At 40.5% G+C, this 18,948-nt stretch overlaps 1 protein-coding gene across 1 annotated transcript in view; it reads right to left on the reverse strand.

Annotated features, from left to right (window-relative positions):
* Positions 1-18,948, reverse strand: part of LOC121327792 (dynein heavy chain domain-containing protein 1) — a 66,850-nt gene that overhangs the window by 36,619 nt on the left and 11,283 nt on the right. Inside the window, exons 2-5 of the mRNA XM_041271998.1 lie at positions 13,189-13,280; positions 12,354-12,570; positions 5,961-6,086; positions 5,503-5,600 (exon numbers count right to left, since the gene is read on the reverse strand). Coding sequence (XP_041127932.1) covers positions 5,503-5,600; positions 5,961-6,086; positions 12,354-12,570; positions 13,189-13,280 — 533 coding nt within the window. The remainder of the gene's footprint in view (positions 1-5,502; positions 5,601-5,960; positions 6,087-12,353; positions 12,571-13,188; positions 13,281-18,948) is intronic.

Raw genomic sequence — 18,948 nt, forward strand, 5'->3', positions numbered from 1 at the left:
ACTAAAGGATTATTGTAAAATTGTGGAACTGAATTTTTTTCTAAAGACCTTGAAATAAAACTATAAATAAAAAATAAAACAAAACTATTTGGAATACACATTACTGTTCTTCGCCTGAATGATTTATTTATTTATGAGATGAGTCAATTCAGACTGCTTTAGATTGATTTCATTTTTCCCAGATGAAAGCTCTTTAGCTTGATCACATAACACATGCTTGCCACAAACGGGAGGACAGAGGCTCTAATAGAAACAATCAGCGGACAGCGCTGCTTGTAAAAAACAAACAAAAACAAAAAAACCTTTATGACATCCAAACAGGAAAAAAAAAAGCCATAAAACTTGTACAGACCAATTACCAGAATCATGTTCCAAAAGATGCAACCCAAGGAATACCAGTCACCCATGCACACAACTACAATATGACCGTGATACTAGTCACAGGGAGGTGAAGCAGTCATGGTTTCACACTTACCCTCTGGTCACAAAAGAACATTTTCAGACGGCAAGTCAGAAACATGCAGCTTCAAAATCACAGCTAAGTTTTTTTTGTTATATATATATAAATATATTTTGGAAATAGTAACAAAGTGGATTCGAATGAGGAATAATTTAATAAAATAATAAACACATTTATTATTTTAACAACAAGGATTTTTCTCACTATGATTTATTGAGTTTTAATGTCAGAATAGGTGCAATATTTTACTGTCAGTAGTCACAGGTGAAAGAACACGGTAAAAATAATATACTTTTTTTAAACACAGTAGTGGCTGTCCAATCCTACTAATATTATTAATCATACTAGTACAATCTCTGCAAACCGATTCAGAATTTAGGAAATCTGTAATATTTTTGTTTCACGTGGGACTAAGTTTGGCATTTATTAAATGGGAATCAGAGTTTTAGTGCAAATTAAATATAATATTTATGTAAGAACATAAGAAAGTTTACAAACGAGAGGAGACCATTCAGCCCATCTTGCTCGTTTGGTTGTTAGTAGCTTATTGATCCCAGAATCTCATCAAGCAGCTTCTTGAAGGATCCCAGGGAGTCAGCTTCAACAACGTTTCTGGGGAGTTGAATATGTATTATAAATGGTAAGGTCTGGCATTATATGGCAAATATCTGCGTGCTTTCAGATAAAACACACATCTTTTTGCCTTGCTGAAACAGTATGTTTATAACTTGTTTCAAATGGCAGGGGCTATATGAAATGATTCGGCCTATAGGAAAGGTGAATTATTAAATTAGACAACCCGATCGCCGTAATGACCATGAAATTTATCATGTAAATTTATTAAAGCCCTCGCAATCATGTGATGCCTTATTTATAGCCCCAGGCAACATAGAGAATGATTTAGGCCCCTGTCCAGAGACTCCTAGCACTAAGAACATTTCGATGGGGGAACAATTGGTTCCAGATCAGCAAAGGGAGCTGCACAAGCTTATTGAGGAGTTCATTGATTTTTTTTTTTTTTTTGACTTGCCCAGCAGGACTAACTTGGTTTATTATGACATTATCTCTGCCTCAGGTGTCACAGTACAAGAGAGAACTTACCGGATACCAGAAAGTCAACAAAGTGGCATTTGCAAAGAGGTAGGGGACGTGCTCGAACTTGGGGTGACTGAACCTTCCAGGAGTGAGTAGTGCAGTCCAATTGTCACAGTGGCCAAGAAAGATGGCACCAATCGCTTCTGTGTAGACTTCCAAAAGGTAAACGCTATTGCCAAATTCAATGCATACCCTATGCCTTTGGTCGACAAACTTTTAGACAGACTGAGAAAGGCGAAGTTTATTTCGACTCTGGACCTTACAAAGAGATAGTGGCAGATCTCAATAACCCGCAGTTCTAGAGAGAAAACCACATTTTCAACACCAGAAGGTCTGTTTCATTTCAAACCATGTCAATTGGATTACATGGTATGCCCGCTGCCTTTTAGAGACTGATGGACCAGGTTTTATGCCCACATCATGAACATGCAGCAGCGTATATTGATGATGTGGTGATTTACAGCTCCACCTGGCAAGAGCATTTGGGTGCATGATTACAGCCATCCTTCAGTCTCTAAGTGCAGCCTGGCTAACAGCCAACTTGAGAAAACAAAACAGAGACTCAATATTTGGGTATTTTTAATGGGAAATAGAAGGGTGAGATCCATGGTTACCAAAATCCAGGCTTTGGTCGACGCGGCTCTCCCCAAAACCAAGACTCAGGTGAGATCACTGCTGAGATTAGCAGGTTATTACCGCCTCTTTATCCCCGAGTATACCATAGTGGTTAACCCATTAGTCTAACTCACCAAAAGAAGTGCAAAAATCCAGACCATGCCCCACTCAAGTGGTTAAGCACAATGAAGGATAGCAATGCCCTGATAACTCTGTGGTATCTGGCATTGCAACCCTTCATGTACCAGTGAGAAAGACCATCAAAATGCAGATTATTTTTCCTGGGAGGGGGGAGTAATGAGAAAGACAGATTCAGCCGAGTGTTCCTTTGGCTCCACTCTGAGTGGTGGGATATATGACAGAAATACAATGAACCTTGGTCATAAATGTCTCTCCAGACCTATGAGGGTACTAAGCGAAGGTACTAAGCAAGTTTTTTTGATGGGTTGGCTTGACAGTTCTTTCCCTGGGTCGGGAAGTCGGTCAGTCTGGAAAAAGTCAAGACTCTGTTGCAAGAATGTATTGACCTAGAAGGGAAACAATGTAGCAGCCACAAATTGTAAAGGCAGCTGCATTCGTTTACCAAGGGGTCATGCATGACAGCATATAAGGGGGACAGAGAATCGTAATTTCTTCCTTCGCATTGGTTTGTAGTGAGTTAAAGACAGAAAGACAGTAAAAGTGTGTTGTTATTGAAAACCGTCAGTGTTGTGTTTTTGTATGTTTGTAACTGTCTTGTCCTGTCTTGCCCGTTACCAGACAGTTAACACAGTTCCGGAGCTGTCACCAAGGGCCAGCACGAAACCAGACAACACTGCACCTTTGTCACAAATAAAACTGTATTTGCACCACTAGCAGTATTTCACGCACTAACGGACTTGTATGTGTGTTGTGTGGGTGTATAATAAAACAGGATTATTATTTGCGGGGCAACACAGGGATTACAAATTAAGTAATACACGCCGCTGTATTACTCACCTCCATTATTATTTACTGTTTGTTTTGCCATCAGGTGCTGGACTTAAAAAAAAAATAAAACAAACTGTAACAGGGAGAGATCTGTGCTGACTCTGCTGGCGTGTTCACGGGCTGCAGGAAGAGGGCGGCAGTCATCCAGCAACCGCCTGCGAGTCATGGCAGTGACACGGGGAGGTGGGAAAGTGGGTGTGTGAATGGCTGAGAGGTGCGTCTTGGGAGATTGTTAGCCCTATAAATTAACGCTCTGTTGTTTCCTCAGATCTGCCCTTTCATACCCTTGCTTGGTATTCCCGTGGTTCTGTTTACCATAGTTGGTAAGCAGACTACGGACCAACAGCGCCCTCTGCGGGCTAAAGAAACCCAACGGGCCCCTGAAATAAAACTGGGCACCTCTGTGGTGTTTTCAATTACACCTGTCTATCTCCTGGTCAGTGAATTACCCACAACCCTTCCACACAAACCTTTTCACCTGGATTACAATTGACTGTCTGTTCTTTAATCACCTGTACCTGCACACAATCAATCTCTTTGCCACAGGTCTCTAGATACTTAGCGTTGTGCTTTCTGATAAGATGTAGTCCATCCCACTTGATCTAGCAGTAGTAATATTCAACCCTGTTAATGCCAGTATCTTCAATACAGTATTACTATGGGAATTTCTATACCGTGGTCTGTTTTTGTTCACTTGTTTCTGAAGCTGCACAACTGCATGCATGCTGGCAATAGGGTGGGGGGTTATTCATTTTGGGCATTACTAAAAAAGAGCAATACAATTATAATGAACACAACCTGATTACTTAACCCAAAAATAATTCCTGATCAAACTGACGATAATTACACACCAGCAAAAGGAATACTCTGTCAAGCTATTTATATTTCACATTTTGGAGACAGAATAGAAATGGCTATATTGTATATTGCAGCAACTCTTAAAGAGACTGAAGCTAGTAAAACTGTACAATGCACTGAAGACCTCATCAAATTGTGTTCAGTTCTGGTCACCTCGCTTAAAAAAGATATTGCTGCCTAGAAAGAGTGCAAAGAAGAGCGAAGAATTATTCCGGGCTTAAAAGGCATGTCATATGCAGACTGTTGAATCTATTCAGTTAACAAAGAAGACTACGTGGCGACCTAATTCAAGCATTCAAAATTCTAAAAGGTATTGACAGTGTGGACGACTTTTTCAGCCTGAAAAAAGAAACAAGGACCAGGGGTCACAAATGGAGTTTAGAAAAAGGGGCATTCAGAACAGAAAATAGGAGACACTTTTTTACACAGAGAATTGTGAGGGTCTGGAATCAACTCCCCAGTAATGTTGTTGAAGCTGACACCCTGGGATCCTTCAAGAAGCTGCTTGATGAGATTCTACTAACAACCAAACGAGCAAGATGGGCCGAATGCGTTTGTAAACTTTCTTATGTTCTTAGCTAGTGAAATACAAATTAAATAAAAAATTATAAAACCTACCCATAATATTTTGTCATTGTCTGTTGCCATATAATTAGAAAAAGTAGTAAAAGATCCTAAAAGATTAATTTGGTACCGGCTCATAAACTCCAAAAGTCAAGTTAAGCCATTTTCCATGATATAGACATATACCACAGCTGTAGACTGAGCTGCACTTCAGCATGTTAACTGCTTTGCTGTAAAAAGTGCCTTGTTAATTTATTTGAGAATTAAGAGTTTGTTTTTTCCGTAATATAACACTACTGGTATTGTAAAAAATGAATAAGACTACTGCTAAATGTCATTAAAATAAAAACTCTTACTGTAACCGATTAGTTTCTCCCATAGATGCTAATCTCTTTCTTTTCAGAAACCTTAATGCTCTTTATTCCAGAAAGTTACAAAAATGCCTGGGTACAATCAAGATACTAGCCATGATATTATGGAAAGGAAAGGAGGTCTAAATTGGTTTCTCAATAGTATTATGAATATAACACTAGCCAATGAATAACAATGTAAGTTTATTGATTCATTTTGGTAACTTCATTCTCTTCAACTATTTAAAGTAAAAACTATCCATCACTCAAATCTCAAATTCGATTCAACATATTACAATGTATATATATATATTATATATATATATATATATATATAATATATAATATATATATATATGTATATATATATATATTCATATACACACACACACACACACACACACACACACACAAATTTAAATTAGAGATGTGTCACGTGATAACAGCATCATCAGACCAGGTGAAAAAGAAATAGTCATGGCTGAAGATTCATGGCACTTACATTACCCTGCATAGCTGGGAATACCCACAGCCTGCAAAATCCAATAACCTAACCATAGAAGGATCCAGCTTGAAAAAAACAATACTCACCAGTTCTGACTTCTCAACACCGACTTCCATCTCATAAAACACTCTGTTCAGGAAAACCCATTTTAGTTGGAATCTTTCCCACAGATACAGCAGCTCCTCTGCAGATTCAGATTAAGCAAAAAGCACAAATTGAGACTTCAGCATTACTTCTAACCTGAAATTGACATTTTAACACTTTAGAACAGCAGACACACTAAGAAGAGTATGTTTAAGCCATGGTACAAGCATTTTATGTACATTTACAAAATGTTATAATGTTCCTAAATACAAACCAGCTTCGCATTTGTATTTCTGAGTTAAGATTATTTCGATTCTATTTAGTCCAGATTTTTAATAATATAAATATACTTTACACGAATTACAAAAACTAAAAAAAACCTCTAATAACTTTTGCCCATGTAAAACTACCATCATATTGATTCAGACCCTTTTACAAGTGGCAAGTTTCCCTATCCTACCCAATTGCTGAAGCAGCTGCTCCCAGTTTTCCACTTCCTGCCTGAACTCAGAGATGTAAGGGGATGACGTCATGATAGAGAGCGTCATTACACAGTCCTCAATCAGAGTCCGGAGATCCTCTGAACCTGTGGGGATGGACACTTCAATGAATTCATTCTCATTAACTGTTGTGGGGTTGCCTTCAATTAATAGGGGATTATAGTAAATTAAATTTATCCATAAAGCTTACCTGTCACGCACATTGTGTTCCTGCTCTGTAAATATGGCACTTTTACAAATATAACAAATTATAGTGAACAAAAATACAAATGCAACATGCAACAATTTCAAAGATTTTACTGAGTTTCAGTTCATATAAGGAAATCAGTCAATTGAAATAAACTCATTAGGCCCTAATCTATGGATTTCACATGACTGGGAATACAGATATGCATCTATTGGTCACAGATGCCTTAAAAAAAGGTAGGGGCATGGATCAGAAAACCAGTCAGTATCTTGTGTGACCACCACGACAATGGGCCTCAGGATCTCATCACGGTATCTCTGTGCATTCAAATTGCCATCGATAAAAACCCCACCGCCACCATGGAGCACTCTGTTCATAACGTTGACATCAGCAAACTGCTCGCCCACACAACGCCATACACGCTGTCTGCCATCTGCCCAGTACAGTTGAAACCTGGGATTCATCCGTGAAGAGCACACTTCTCCAGTGTGCCAGTGGCCATCGAAGGTGAGCATTTGCCCACTGAAGTCGGTTACGACGCCGAACTGCAGTCAGGTCAAGACCCTGGTGAGGACGATGAGCACGCAGATGAGCTTCCCTGAGACGGTTTCTGACAGTTTGTGCAGAAATTCTTCGGTTGTGCAAACCCACAGTTTCATCAGCTGTCCAAGTGGCTGGTCTCAGACGATCCTGCAGGTGAAGAAGCCGGATGTGGAGGTCCTGGGCTGGCGTGGTTACATGTGGTCTGCGGTTGTGAGGCCGGTTGGACATACTGCCAAATTCTCTAAAACGACGTTGGAGGCGGCTTATGGTAGAGAAATGAACATTCAATTCTCTGGCAACAGCTCTGGTGGACATTCCTGCAGTCAGCATGCCAATTGCACGCTCCCTCAAAACTTGAGACATCTGTGGCATTGTGTTGTGTGACAAAACTGCACATTTTAGAGTGGCCTTTTATTGTCCCCAGCACAAGGTGCACCTGTGTAATGATCATGCTGTTTAATCAGCTTCTTGATATGCCACACCTGTCAGGTGGATGGATTATCTTGGCAAAGGAGAAATGCTCACTAACAGGGATGTAAACAAATTTGTGCACAAAATTTGAGAGAAATAAGCTTTTTGTGCATATGGAAAATTTCTGGGCTCTTTTATTTCAGCTCATGAAACATGGGACCAACACTTTACATGTTGCATTTATATTTTTGTTCAGTGTACATTTATAAGTCATAGTAATCTAATCCAAGGTCACACAAACGATGTTGTATTTGTACAACATGAAATGACATTAGACACTTTTTAATGGGTGTCGGGGGAACACAGCCTTTTAAAAATAATGTTTTGTTATACAAATATCCTTGGAGAGTTTAGCAGGAACCGTACAATCGTCTGTGGCACACGAAGGGACGGTGTGCAGAGGGGAAGGTGGAACAACGTCGTCACTACACCCTTAAAGTTCCAAAAGGTCCCAGTCATAGTTTTCAGGAACACAGGGCAACAATGGGTCCATGTGTTCATGGGTGGCGGCAGTACCCACCATGCTCACCGGTACGACTGTCGTTTGTCCAACCGTGGAACCCACTTTGTGAACAGGATGGCTTTGTAGGGGTGAAGTCAGACCAGAAATAGACTCCAAACACTTATGAATGGCGGTGAGTTTTATTGCAAATAATAATAAACAAAAAGGTTTAAACAAAACACATAAAACAGGACACGGCACTTGAGGCCAAAATAAAAAGGTAAACAAAACGGACAACACTAAACAAGACAGTGGACGAACAGACAAACAAGTACAGTGCTGGCACTTCCAGCACGCTGTAGCAATTGTTCTCAAAACCCAAAAAACTCCTTCTCTCCCATTCTCCACTCACCGAACACACAACCCCGAGTGAGTGAAAACATGCAGCTTTTATGCAGCTGTACCGAGACTCGATTGCTAATCAATCATTCAATTGGAGTCTCGGTACAACTGCACGTGAATTAATAAAAGTGCAATTCCCCGTGCTCACATATTATTTTACTTGCACGTGAAGTGCTGTGCAATCCTTGTGCCTAAATACAAATATACATTTTAAACACTTGTGCTCGCAACCCATATTTATATCCTGTGTATTTTATACATAAACACCAACATTAACACACTACACAACATAAAACACTTAATAAACATAAAGGGGCGGGACACTCTGCCACACGGTCCAGCAAAGGCAATTCTGTTACGGAACAGTGCTGACAGTACGATGGGGGCTGGCTCCTCATCGTACCAACCAGAGGCAGGCAGCGGTTCACTCTAGAACGTGGTGGTCGCACGGGCAGTCTTAACCACCACCGTACCCCGTCATATCTGGCACGGTGGGAGTGCGTACCCCAGCAGTAGACCGTCAGCTCTCGCATCTTGGTCGTACATGGCCGTCGAGAGAGAAGAACCCGGGACCGGTGTCGTAAAGGCATGCTGCTGATGGAGGTGGACTACCTGAACCTCCCCCTTTATCTGTAGAGCAGCTGCCTCGTCTTGGGCTCCGGCCACGAATTTCCGGCAGCAAAACGTCGCTTAAGGTGGACACCTGAAAATCCCCTATGCGATGACTGTTCTTTTCGTCTTGGGCCCACCACAGTCGTCCGGAGGGGTCCCCACTGGTGACGTGCGGGGGCTCGCCTACCTGCACGTCCGGAGGGGGACCGCCACTGACGTCCGGAGGGGCTCTCCACTGCAGGGCGTCCCCCGAGCCCGGTGACGACCTGCTTTATCTCCTGGACGAAATAGTAGAGGAGGATATCAAGGTGGGGTCGTCTCCCAGCAGAGTAACTCCCCTCCGTTCTCAGGCACAGAGTGGCTGGGGTCCTTCACGACAGCTCTCATACCTCTCCATCCTCTTGGAGAGGTGCCCAGAAAACTTTCCCCTCTGGAAGGAGGGGACCTGTCCTCTTATCTAGATCGCAAGGAGCGTTCCTCCATGGAAGGAGGTTTAAAGAAGTAAATTTTTTTTCAAAAAGTATGTTCAGTGAAAAACAAAAAAAAGGTTGCACCTGGTACGTTTCTGGACTGGACCGGACCCAGTGGACCTTCTAGAATCTCAGCTGGGACCTCAGTGTACATTGTAGCGAGTCGTGACGTCAGATCAGCAGGGTTGACAGGAGACTGTTCTTGTGCCCATTGAACGTCAAACTGCTACGATCACGTGCACATAAAATAAAAATAATTTAATAAAACAACGGTTTGTTGCCAGCAGAACGTCTTGTTTTCCAGACACAAACAAAATCTAGGGTTTGTGTTTGTTTTATGTGGAGGTGGTTTTAGTTCTTGAAGGACGTGCGCATGTCTTACTAAAATCAAAAAAACTTCTCTTTCCAAACAAAAATAAGTAGACTTGAAAGGAGAGAGGTATGTGTGTAAGGAGAAAGGTTTGCATATTCATCCGAACTTCAGAATCCAAAATTGGTTAAGATTGACTTGTTGTGTGAGGGTTTCAGGATAGTAATTATTTTAAGTTTAGGTAACATTTATATTTACAAAAACACAAATTCATGTAAAATATATTAAAAAAGAATATAAAACATAAGTACTACAATTAATAAAATAATAAGTGTAATAAATAACAAAAAAAAATTTATAGTTATTAAGTACATTTCATACTAATTTTTTCAGTATTTTGTATGATCATGAGGTCCGACAGATTATTTTACGACAAGTCACGCAGTATTTTATGTTTTTTTAAAATGTTTGAATCAAATAGTTTTTTTCTTTCATTACAATTTGTCCTTTGCGTCAGGTCCGAATGTTCGGACCCTGTCTGACATCATCAAAAAGACGTAAAGCACAGGTCTCTAGTCGTTTTTTCTCCAGAAAAAGCAGAGAAAACCTTTCAATGGCCAAGTGAGACCGATAGGAGCCGAAAAAAAAGTCCAGAAATCAAGCGGCCGTTCAATAGGTATCAGGGGTATTTTTCGTCTCTTTTGGAAAATTACTGGTTCACTCTGGCTATCCTCGGCTTGCTTTTCCCGCTTTTTTCTTATCGCGCATAGTCTAGCGGGGTGCGTGCCCCTCTATTGTGTGGATTAACACAGACATAAACAAAAGAGACAGCTGCTTCTGCATCCAGCGCTCAAAGAATATCACAGACATTTTCAGAGCTTTTTGAGATGTTATAGTAATAAAATAATGACTTGGATCGTATTATTGAGGAGTTTGGTGATAAAACGAGTGATCAGGAGAGGATTTATTTAGTATGCACATCTATAAAGAGGTATGTGAAAAATACAGCAAACAAGGGGTGGGGCTTGGCTGGAGATGCAGTACTGAGTGTACTTTTGTGATTCAGTGCCTTTTAAACCTGTTTTACTCTGAAAAAAAAATATTTTTAAACAACGCGTGTAAAATAAACAGCCTGACAGGTGCTGAATAAATGGACCACTAAGGGTTAATCAATTAAACTAATTTTGAACTAAACAGGTACTGACATTTGTATGACTGTAGAAGTCTAATCATTTCGGCCCATCTTGCTCGTTTGGTTGTTAGTAGCTTATTGATCCCAGAATCTCATCAAGCAGCTTCTTGAAGGATCCCAGGGTGTCAGCTTCAACAACATTACTGGGGAGTTGATTCCAGACCCTCACAATTCTCTGTGTAAAAAAGTGCCTCCTATTTTCTGTTCTGAATGCCCCTTTGTCTAATCTCCATTTGTGACCCCTGGTCCTTGTTTCTTTTTTCAGGCTGAAAAAGTCCCTTGGGTCGACACTGTCAATACCTTTTAGAATTTTGAATGCTTGAATTAGGTCGCCACGTAGTCTTCTTTGTTCAAGACTGAACAGATTCAATTCTTTTAGCCTGTCTGCATATGACATGCCTTTTAAACCCGGAATAATTCTGGTCGCTCTTCTTTGCACTCTTTCTAGAGCAGCAATATCTTTTTTATAGCGAGGTGACCAGAACTGAACACAATATTCAAGATGAGGTCTTACTAGTGCATTGTACAGTTTTAACATTAGTTCCCTTGATTTAAATTCAACACTTTTCACAATGTATCCGAGCATCTTGTTAGCCTTTTTTATAGCTTCCCCACATTGTCTAGATGAAGACATTTCTGAGTCAACAAAAACTCCTAGGTCTTTTTCATAGATTCCTTCTCCAATTTCAGTATCTCCCATATGATATTTATAATGTACATTTTTATTTCCTGCGTGCAGTACCTTACACTTTTCTCTATTAAATGTAATTTGCCATGTGTCTGCCCCGTTCTGAATCTTGTCTAGATCATTTTGAATGACCTTTGCTGCTACAACAGTGTTTGCCACACCTCCTACTTTTGTGTCGTCTGCAAATTTAACAAGTTTGCTTACTATACCAGAATCTAAATCATTAATGTAGATTAGGAATAGCAGAGGACCTAATACTGATCCCTGTGGTACACCACTGGTTACCACACTCCATTCTGAGGTTTTTCCTCTAATCAGTACTTTGTGTTTTCTACATGTTAACCACTCCCTAATCCATGTACATGTGTTTCCTTGAATCCCAACTGCGTTCAGTTTGAGAATTCATCTTTTGTGCGCGACTTTGTCAAAAGCTTTCTGGAAATCTAAATAAACCATGTCATATGCTTTGCAATTATCCATTATCGATGTTGCATCCTCAAAAAAATCAAGCAAGTTAGTTAGACACGATCTCCCTTTCCTAAAACCATGTTGACTGTCTTTGAATTACTATTGCTTATTATAGTTGTACTCTTAGTATGTTACTTGTTTACCAGGAAAAATGTTCCAAAATGCATTGAAAATGACATTCTGTTCTGTTGAATCTGTTCTGTTGAGGAGGTGGGGTCACAGAGAACCTTTTATGTATCTCGAAGAATTTAGTGAACCAGTCAAGCTACATGGCTAGATTTTTAAGAAGGAAAAGTTGATTTTTCAAGCATTTCATCCCTTGGACAACAAGTTTTTAAAAAATTGCACACCCCTGTACATAGGTATAATGTTAGTGTTTTAATTGTATAGAATTCAGCCTTTTTTGTGCCTATGATGAGCAGTAGAGAAGCTAATATGTAGAGTGGCAAAGAGGACTGTAAAGGGCCATCTGAGTGGTACCATAAAGAGAGCAAGCTTATTTTAGAACTGATACATTTAGTAATTCTTTATAAGGATCTATAAATGAATCTGATTATTATCTGCTTACCAATAATTGTAAAGGTGCCAGTGTCCCGTGAGCGTCTCCCCCACTCTGGTTGTCGAAATTTTCCACTGGGGGGTCGCTTGGAGCGGTCAGGGGGCAAGTCCTTATGGAACTCTGTCAGGATGAAATTGGCCAATCTGAACTCCTCTCCTTCCCATCTCCTCTGTAACTTCCTAAAGACCTGCTCCATGTCAAACTCTGCTTTCCCTTCCTGCCAGATCTACAACCAAGAACAAGAATTGAAAAGTGACATACACAGTTATTAGAAGTAATTCAAATAACAAAAAAGGATTGTGTCACATGTTTGAATATATATGTGGTCATGTGAACTTCCCATAAAATCATCCTGTGAAATTAATATCTTATTTGGGACTACGTAGTTATTAGTGGGGATCATGTAGCTCTCAGCACATTCTTGAGTGTAACCAGACGTGTATTGTCCAGTCGTTGAAGGTTTCTGAAAATTTGTGCCATTGTCGATCAATCATGACCCGCTTGAGGGAAACTGTTTATGAACAGTTACACACTTGCACACTATAGGCACCAAGACATTTCTGCTTTCTCATGACAGTTGCTAATATGTTGCCTACCAATGGTAGTGTTTGCTAGTTTACTATAACACCAATACTCGGCAGAAAGTTGTTATACAATATTAGTTACGTTTGCTGTAATACAGCACATTTTATGGTTAAAAAATTGGTATTGTGCTGTGTGGTACTATTATAAGACACATTTTGAGAACAATGTTTAAATTAAGGAAAACAAATATGAGCATTTAATGAGGTGAAGGGAAGGCTGTGACATTATTTTTGTTTCTTTATACAGGGACAAAGATTACCTCAATGATGAAGTCCTGGTGCTCTAGCAGGTTTTTGGAGAGCAGGTCTGATACTGACATATTACTTACAGGCTCATACACCAACTCCATACCTGGAACACAGAAAATGTATTGCATATTGATTGTTATTTATCCAATTGAACTTATTTTACAATTAACAACTCTTGAAATATATACCAAGATTATATACCAGGAAACAATTTCATACAGATATACAGTACAGTTAGTTATCGGTAGAGTAGTCTCAACATATAGGAACACCTCTTAAGAGAACACCACGGCTTCAGGAAGAAACTTGTGGTGAAACGAAATGTTCCCATCCTTGTCTGCTGTAAAAAAAAAATGAAAAAAGCCTTCTTTCTTTTCTCCTTCAATGTACATACAATAAAAGTCATGTTGTACAACAGCATATTTTATATATTTCTGCTTAATCGAGAGATTAATGAGAAGTAGCCTCAATTCTCTTCCTTTCAGCATTGCTAGGCTCCATAGATCCCATCGCATTGGGAAAGCCAGCAACCAGGGTAGAAGCTGACTTTCACGTCCTGTAAACCTGTCCTCTAAGTGGGAAATTTAATATAATTCCTTGTGTATTCAATATGTGTAGACTGCATTGTATGAGTGACATTCCCATTAAGCCAATCCCAGCTCACAGAGGTAGTGAAATAGCCAATCAAATGACACACAGGATCTGTTCCCTCATGCACATGTGTAACAGTACAGCTCGCATCATTTTGATTAGGATTAGTGAAACAAAAGCTTGTTTAAACTATTTTACTTTGTATAGAATTTAAAATCAGTAGCCAAAAAGTAGTTGGAGATGTCACGGAAGATAAAGGTGGAGGCGGAACACAGAAGATTCCAAAATCGTTAGCCAGATGATTATTTTTTCACTGAATAATTTTAAAGGCAAGGCAATATGTCTGATTTGCAGTGCAACGGTTGCTGTTATAAAAGATTTTAACATAGAATGTCACTATGACACACTGCAAAAAGCAACGCATTTTGAGTTTACTGGAAATGAAAGAAGCTACGGAGTCTCAACTAAAGTTTTTTTTTTAAATGAGAAGAAAAAAAACGAAGCGCTCTCGATGTCAGTTGTATTGTTAGTAAAAAGATTGCATGTTAAAAGGTGCATACTTAAAACAGCTAATGTAATATGCCCTAAACAAATATTATTTTTTTCTAAAGTCATTCTGTCTCGGAAGATGGTTGCTGAGCGTATTACCGAAATGGCAGGTAATATTAACTTTAATGTTACTGAAGAGCTTTTAAGTTTAAGCATGAACACAACCATTGGAAACGGCTTTTTTAACTTCAAAAAGCCATGGAAAGTGCAGAATTACCTTGAAAGAAACTAACTGGGATTACAACAGATGGTGCACCATATATAACTGGGCAAAAGACTGGACTGGCTAGCGCAGAGTGCTGGAGAAAATTAAAGAAAGAAACACAGAAGTACCAATTTTCTTAGACTTCATTCTGCATCAACAGGCATTATGTGGAAAAGTTGCAGAATTAGAACACATAATGAGCACTGTTATCAAGTGTGAGAGAAAAGAAATGTTAAGTGTCCAGACAGAAGTCATAAAAAGGTACATTTCATAGTGATACTGTTTACTAAATCACATTTTCACCGCTTGCCACTATCTTTCAGTGCTGTTAAAAATGTTAGATTTTGGAATAGAAGTTAAATATTGAAGCTTAGCATTATATACTCTTGCATCTTTTTTTTTGTTACTGTTTGAGATTTCCACTTAATGTAAAATATTCTTCTATTTCCTCCATTATATGACTTTTTGTCAGCGTTCTAGGAAAGTTATTTGCCTATTTGTGTACAATAAAATACATTCAGTAATATGTAAATTAATTGATTGAAACGTGCCTGTATACTTACTGATGATGAGGAATCGTGCAGTGGAGGTAATGTGTTTTGTGTAAAGTAGTATATTCTATAGACATTTTCAAGAAAAATGACAAATCTTTGGCAGGCTAAATTAAAAAAATATATATTTATGTAAAAACAAAATATAAAATACATGTTTTCTGCTTATTTGTATTAGTCTTCTCCAGTCACAACAGGCCTATTTGTACTTACCTAACAATGTGCGCAGAAATTTCGTAAGTTTCGTGGCTTCATTTTAAGTAATTTCTCCCCACAAAACACGTTGTGGCAGCCTCTAGCTAAGGAGCACAATCAGCACACACTTTTGTGGAAAAGCCATTCGAATTCTTCCAATGAAAACAAGAGTTAAAAAAGCAACAGAATCGAATAAGCAAAACAGCTAAGGTCAGCACTGCTGCGTTAAAGGCATCCTCCTTGCTTCGTTACAGGTCGCTAAGGTTGATCCCCCTTTCTGACAATACTGTAGCCCGAAGAATCTGTGATATGGAAGACGACATCGAAAATCAACTCGTAACGTAAAGAAGTCAAAGTATTTTCTTTGCAACTGGATGAATCCACAGACATTGCAAATAAGGCAATACTTCTTGTGTGTGTTAGATTTAAAGATAACAGTGATTTTGCAGAAGAGCTTCTCTGTTGTCTTGAACTTCCTCAACAGACAAACAGTGCTGAGGTGCACCACATTCTGAATGAATACGTTGATCGATGTGGCGTTGATTGACGTAAATGTTATGGAATCTGTACAGATGGTGCAGCTACAATGACGGGGTGTCATTAAGGCCTGGTAATCGGAGTGAAGCAAGTTGCTCCAAATTGTCAGTTGATCTGGTGTTTCATTCATCGCGAAATGCCAGCCACAAAGAAAATTAGTGAGTGCCTTCATGAAGTTTTGAACCATGTCGTCAGAGTTGTGAAGAGATGGGAGTGGCGCACACGCAACTGCTACTGCATACAGAGTTTTGGTGGCTAACATTAGCAAAGGTTCTCTTTGCCGACCGAGGATGGGAGCTCCCAGTGGGCAGCGCACAATTTGTGCCACCTGGGGGAGGGAGGGTTAGGTCGGCCAGGGTGTCCTTGGCTCACCGCGCACCAGCAACTCCTGTTGTCTGGCAGCTCTGGGTGGTTACATGGTGAGTCTGCAGTGTGTAGAAAAGCAGGCTGCTAATGGCACATGCTTCGGAGGACAGCGTGTTTGTCTTCACCTCTCGCGAGTCAGCGCAGGGATGGTAGCAGTGAGCGGAGCGAAAAAATAATTGGACACTACTAAATTGGGGAGAAAACAACAAAAAACTAATTGGTGACTACTAGATGGAGGATACAATCTGGATCAAACATTTACAAAATGTTTCTGGCCTTAGCTGAGGCCATGAGAGAAGGAACATTTGAGCCAGATAAAAGAGCAATATTGATGAGCACTGTGTCGAACCATCTTGTTTCCCTCTCATTGAAATTCAATGAGTACTTTCCAGAAGCTGAAGACCATCGCATCGGACACGAATGGATACACAACCCTTTCATCATGCACAAGAACGTTTTGTCATCTGGACAAGCTGATTGAATTGTCCAATGACAACGGTCTGAAGGCAACCTTCGAGCAACACAGCTCGCTGGCTGGATTTTGGATCAGAGTGCAGCCTGAATATCCAGAGCTAAGTGACAACACGCTCAAAAGCCTGGTCATCTTTGCATCAACATATCGTTGAGAGGCTGGGTTCTCAGCTATGACAGCGATTAAAACAAAAGGCAGAAACTGTGTGGCCATCCGAAATCCTTTGCGAGTGGCTCTGTCCACAATTCAATCAAGAATAGTTTTTAGCATTAATTCACCAAATAATTCAAGGGTGAGTTAAGAAAAGTGGTATATTCAGTATATATAAGTACTATATATAATATATCATATAGATATTATTATATTATATACACACACACACACACACACACACACACACACACAAACGCCGTAAGAAAAGTATATATTCGTTTATTTTTCCAAAACGTTTCGATAAATTGGAATTACCCTAGCCCAGTACCCTATCGTGACAGTGGTCAGAGTACGGTAAAGGTCCAATTTATTTTCACACGTGTTGTTTATTTTACATGAGCTGTTTAAAAGTAATTTTATTTACAATAAAACCAGTTTAAAAGGTATTGCATATCAACAGGGCTCTTCTTATTGCACCTCCAGCCCTGCCTACCAGGCTTTGATGGATGCTGAAGCCGCCATACGAAATGCTAACGAAAGCCATTCTGCGCCACCTGAACATCACAGGGAAACGTACCGTGTACAGCTCCAGGAGTACAAGAGGTCCCTGGATACATGCCCCAGGGTTGTCGCACAGAAGATGTGCGATCACAGAGTGCACTGGCTCAACCCCGCCAAGAAAACGAGCTTGGAGATGGGTGAGGTAATCGTGGTTGAGCAGTTCTGCCATGTGGTTGACGCCGAAACCCAGGCGTGGATACAGCACCACAATCCCGACACCCTGGAAGATGCTGTGAAACTCGCGAGGACTTCAAGTACTCCCTGGTTTCCGCCCAGACCGGCCTACTTATCACTCCAGCACAAATGAGCAGCCGAGCACCACCTCCTCTCTCCACTCCAGCACAACGGAGCAGCCGAGCACCACCTCCTCTCACCATTCCAGCACAACGGAGCAGCTGAGCAGCACCTCTTCTCTCCACTCCACCATCACTGGGACCAGGTCCGAGACCTCCTGGACTGCCAACCCCAATGGGCAACCTTGCCTCCTCTCCAAGGAGGCCAAGGCTGACCCCCAGCTGGGGTAGAGTTGCCATACCAGCAACGGGACAAATACATAACCTCTGCTCCCTCCTTTCCCTCTACCTGTTTTAAATGCCACCAGCTGAGACACCAAGCTAAGTTATAGAGTGTGACGTGGCGACATGCAAGTGGGCATCAGAAGAGGGTAAGCAAGGGGAAAATGGTCGGGAAGGGTCATGATGTGGTTTTAGGGAAAGTGAAAACCCACGCATTAGTGAACACAGGGTGTGAGCAGACCTTAATTCCGACAGCTCTCTTGGGTAGTGTGTCGTGGCAGCCATGAGGTCAGGTGGCTATCTCCTGTATCCATATACTTATGGGTAGGACCGATAAAACGTCACCTATTAGTAGGAGTAGCGGAAAAGTTACCACAACCGGTTATTCTGGGCCAAGAGGTCAAAATTTTAAGAACTAAGAAATAAACGGCAGTCTCAGCCACATAAGTAAATGTGGCAGAAAAAGTAAAAGGGGAAATGATTGGTGAATGTTTTCTCCTGTTTTGTGTCCCAGAAAAACAAAGAGAGAAGGACCGAAAAATAGTAGATTATGCAACGCGATACCTGAAAGCAGTTCCACTGACCTGCAATTGCCAAAGAACTAGTGCAGATTATGGCTAGAGTAATCCCCAAGGAAATCCTGACTGATCATGGAACTAACTTTCTGTCTAGCACAATACAGCAAGTGTACAAAATATAAAATATACATCCCATCAGGACATCTGTTTGTCATCCACAGACAGATGGTTTGGAGGAACGTTTCAATCAGACCTTAAAGAAGATGCTGAGATGATTTATGAACTAAGAGCAAAAGCATTGGGCATCACTTCTCCCCTACCTTCTTTTTGCAGTGAGAGAGGTGCCACAGAGTTCGACAGGGTTCTCCCCCTTCGAGCTCTTGTACGGCCAACAGCCTCACGGCATCCTCTATCTGTTGAGAAAGGGGTGGAAAGAGAACAAAGGCTCGTCCAAAAATGTAGTGCAGCATGTGCTCCTACTGAGAGATCGTCTGGATTTGGTCAGTCGTTTGGCCCAGGACAATCTCAAATCAGCTCAGCACCGACAACAGCAGCATT

The sequence above is a fragment of the Polyodon spathula genome, chromosome 15, assembly GCF_017654505.1.
Source record: "Polyodon spathula isolate WHYD16114869_AA chromosome 15, ASM1765450v1, whole genome shotgun sequence".
In the NCBI taxonomy this organism is placed as follows: Eukaryota; Metazoa; Chordata; class Actinopteri; order Acipenseriformes; family Polyodontidae; genus Polyodon; species Polyodon spathula.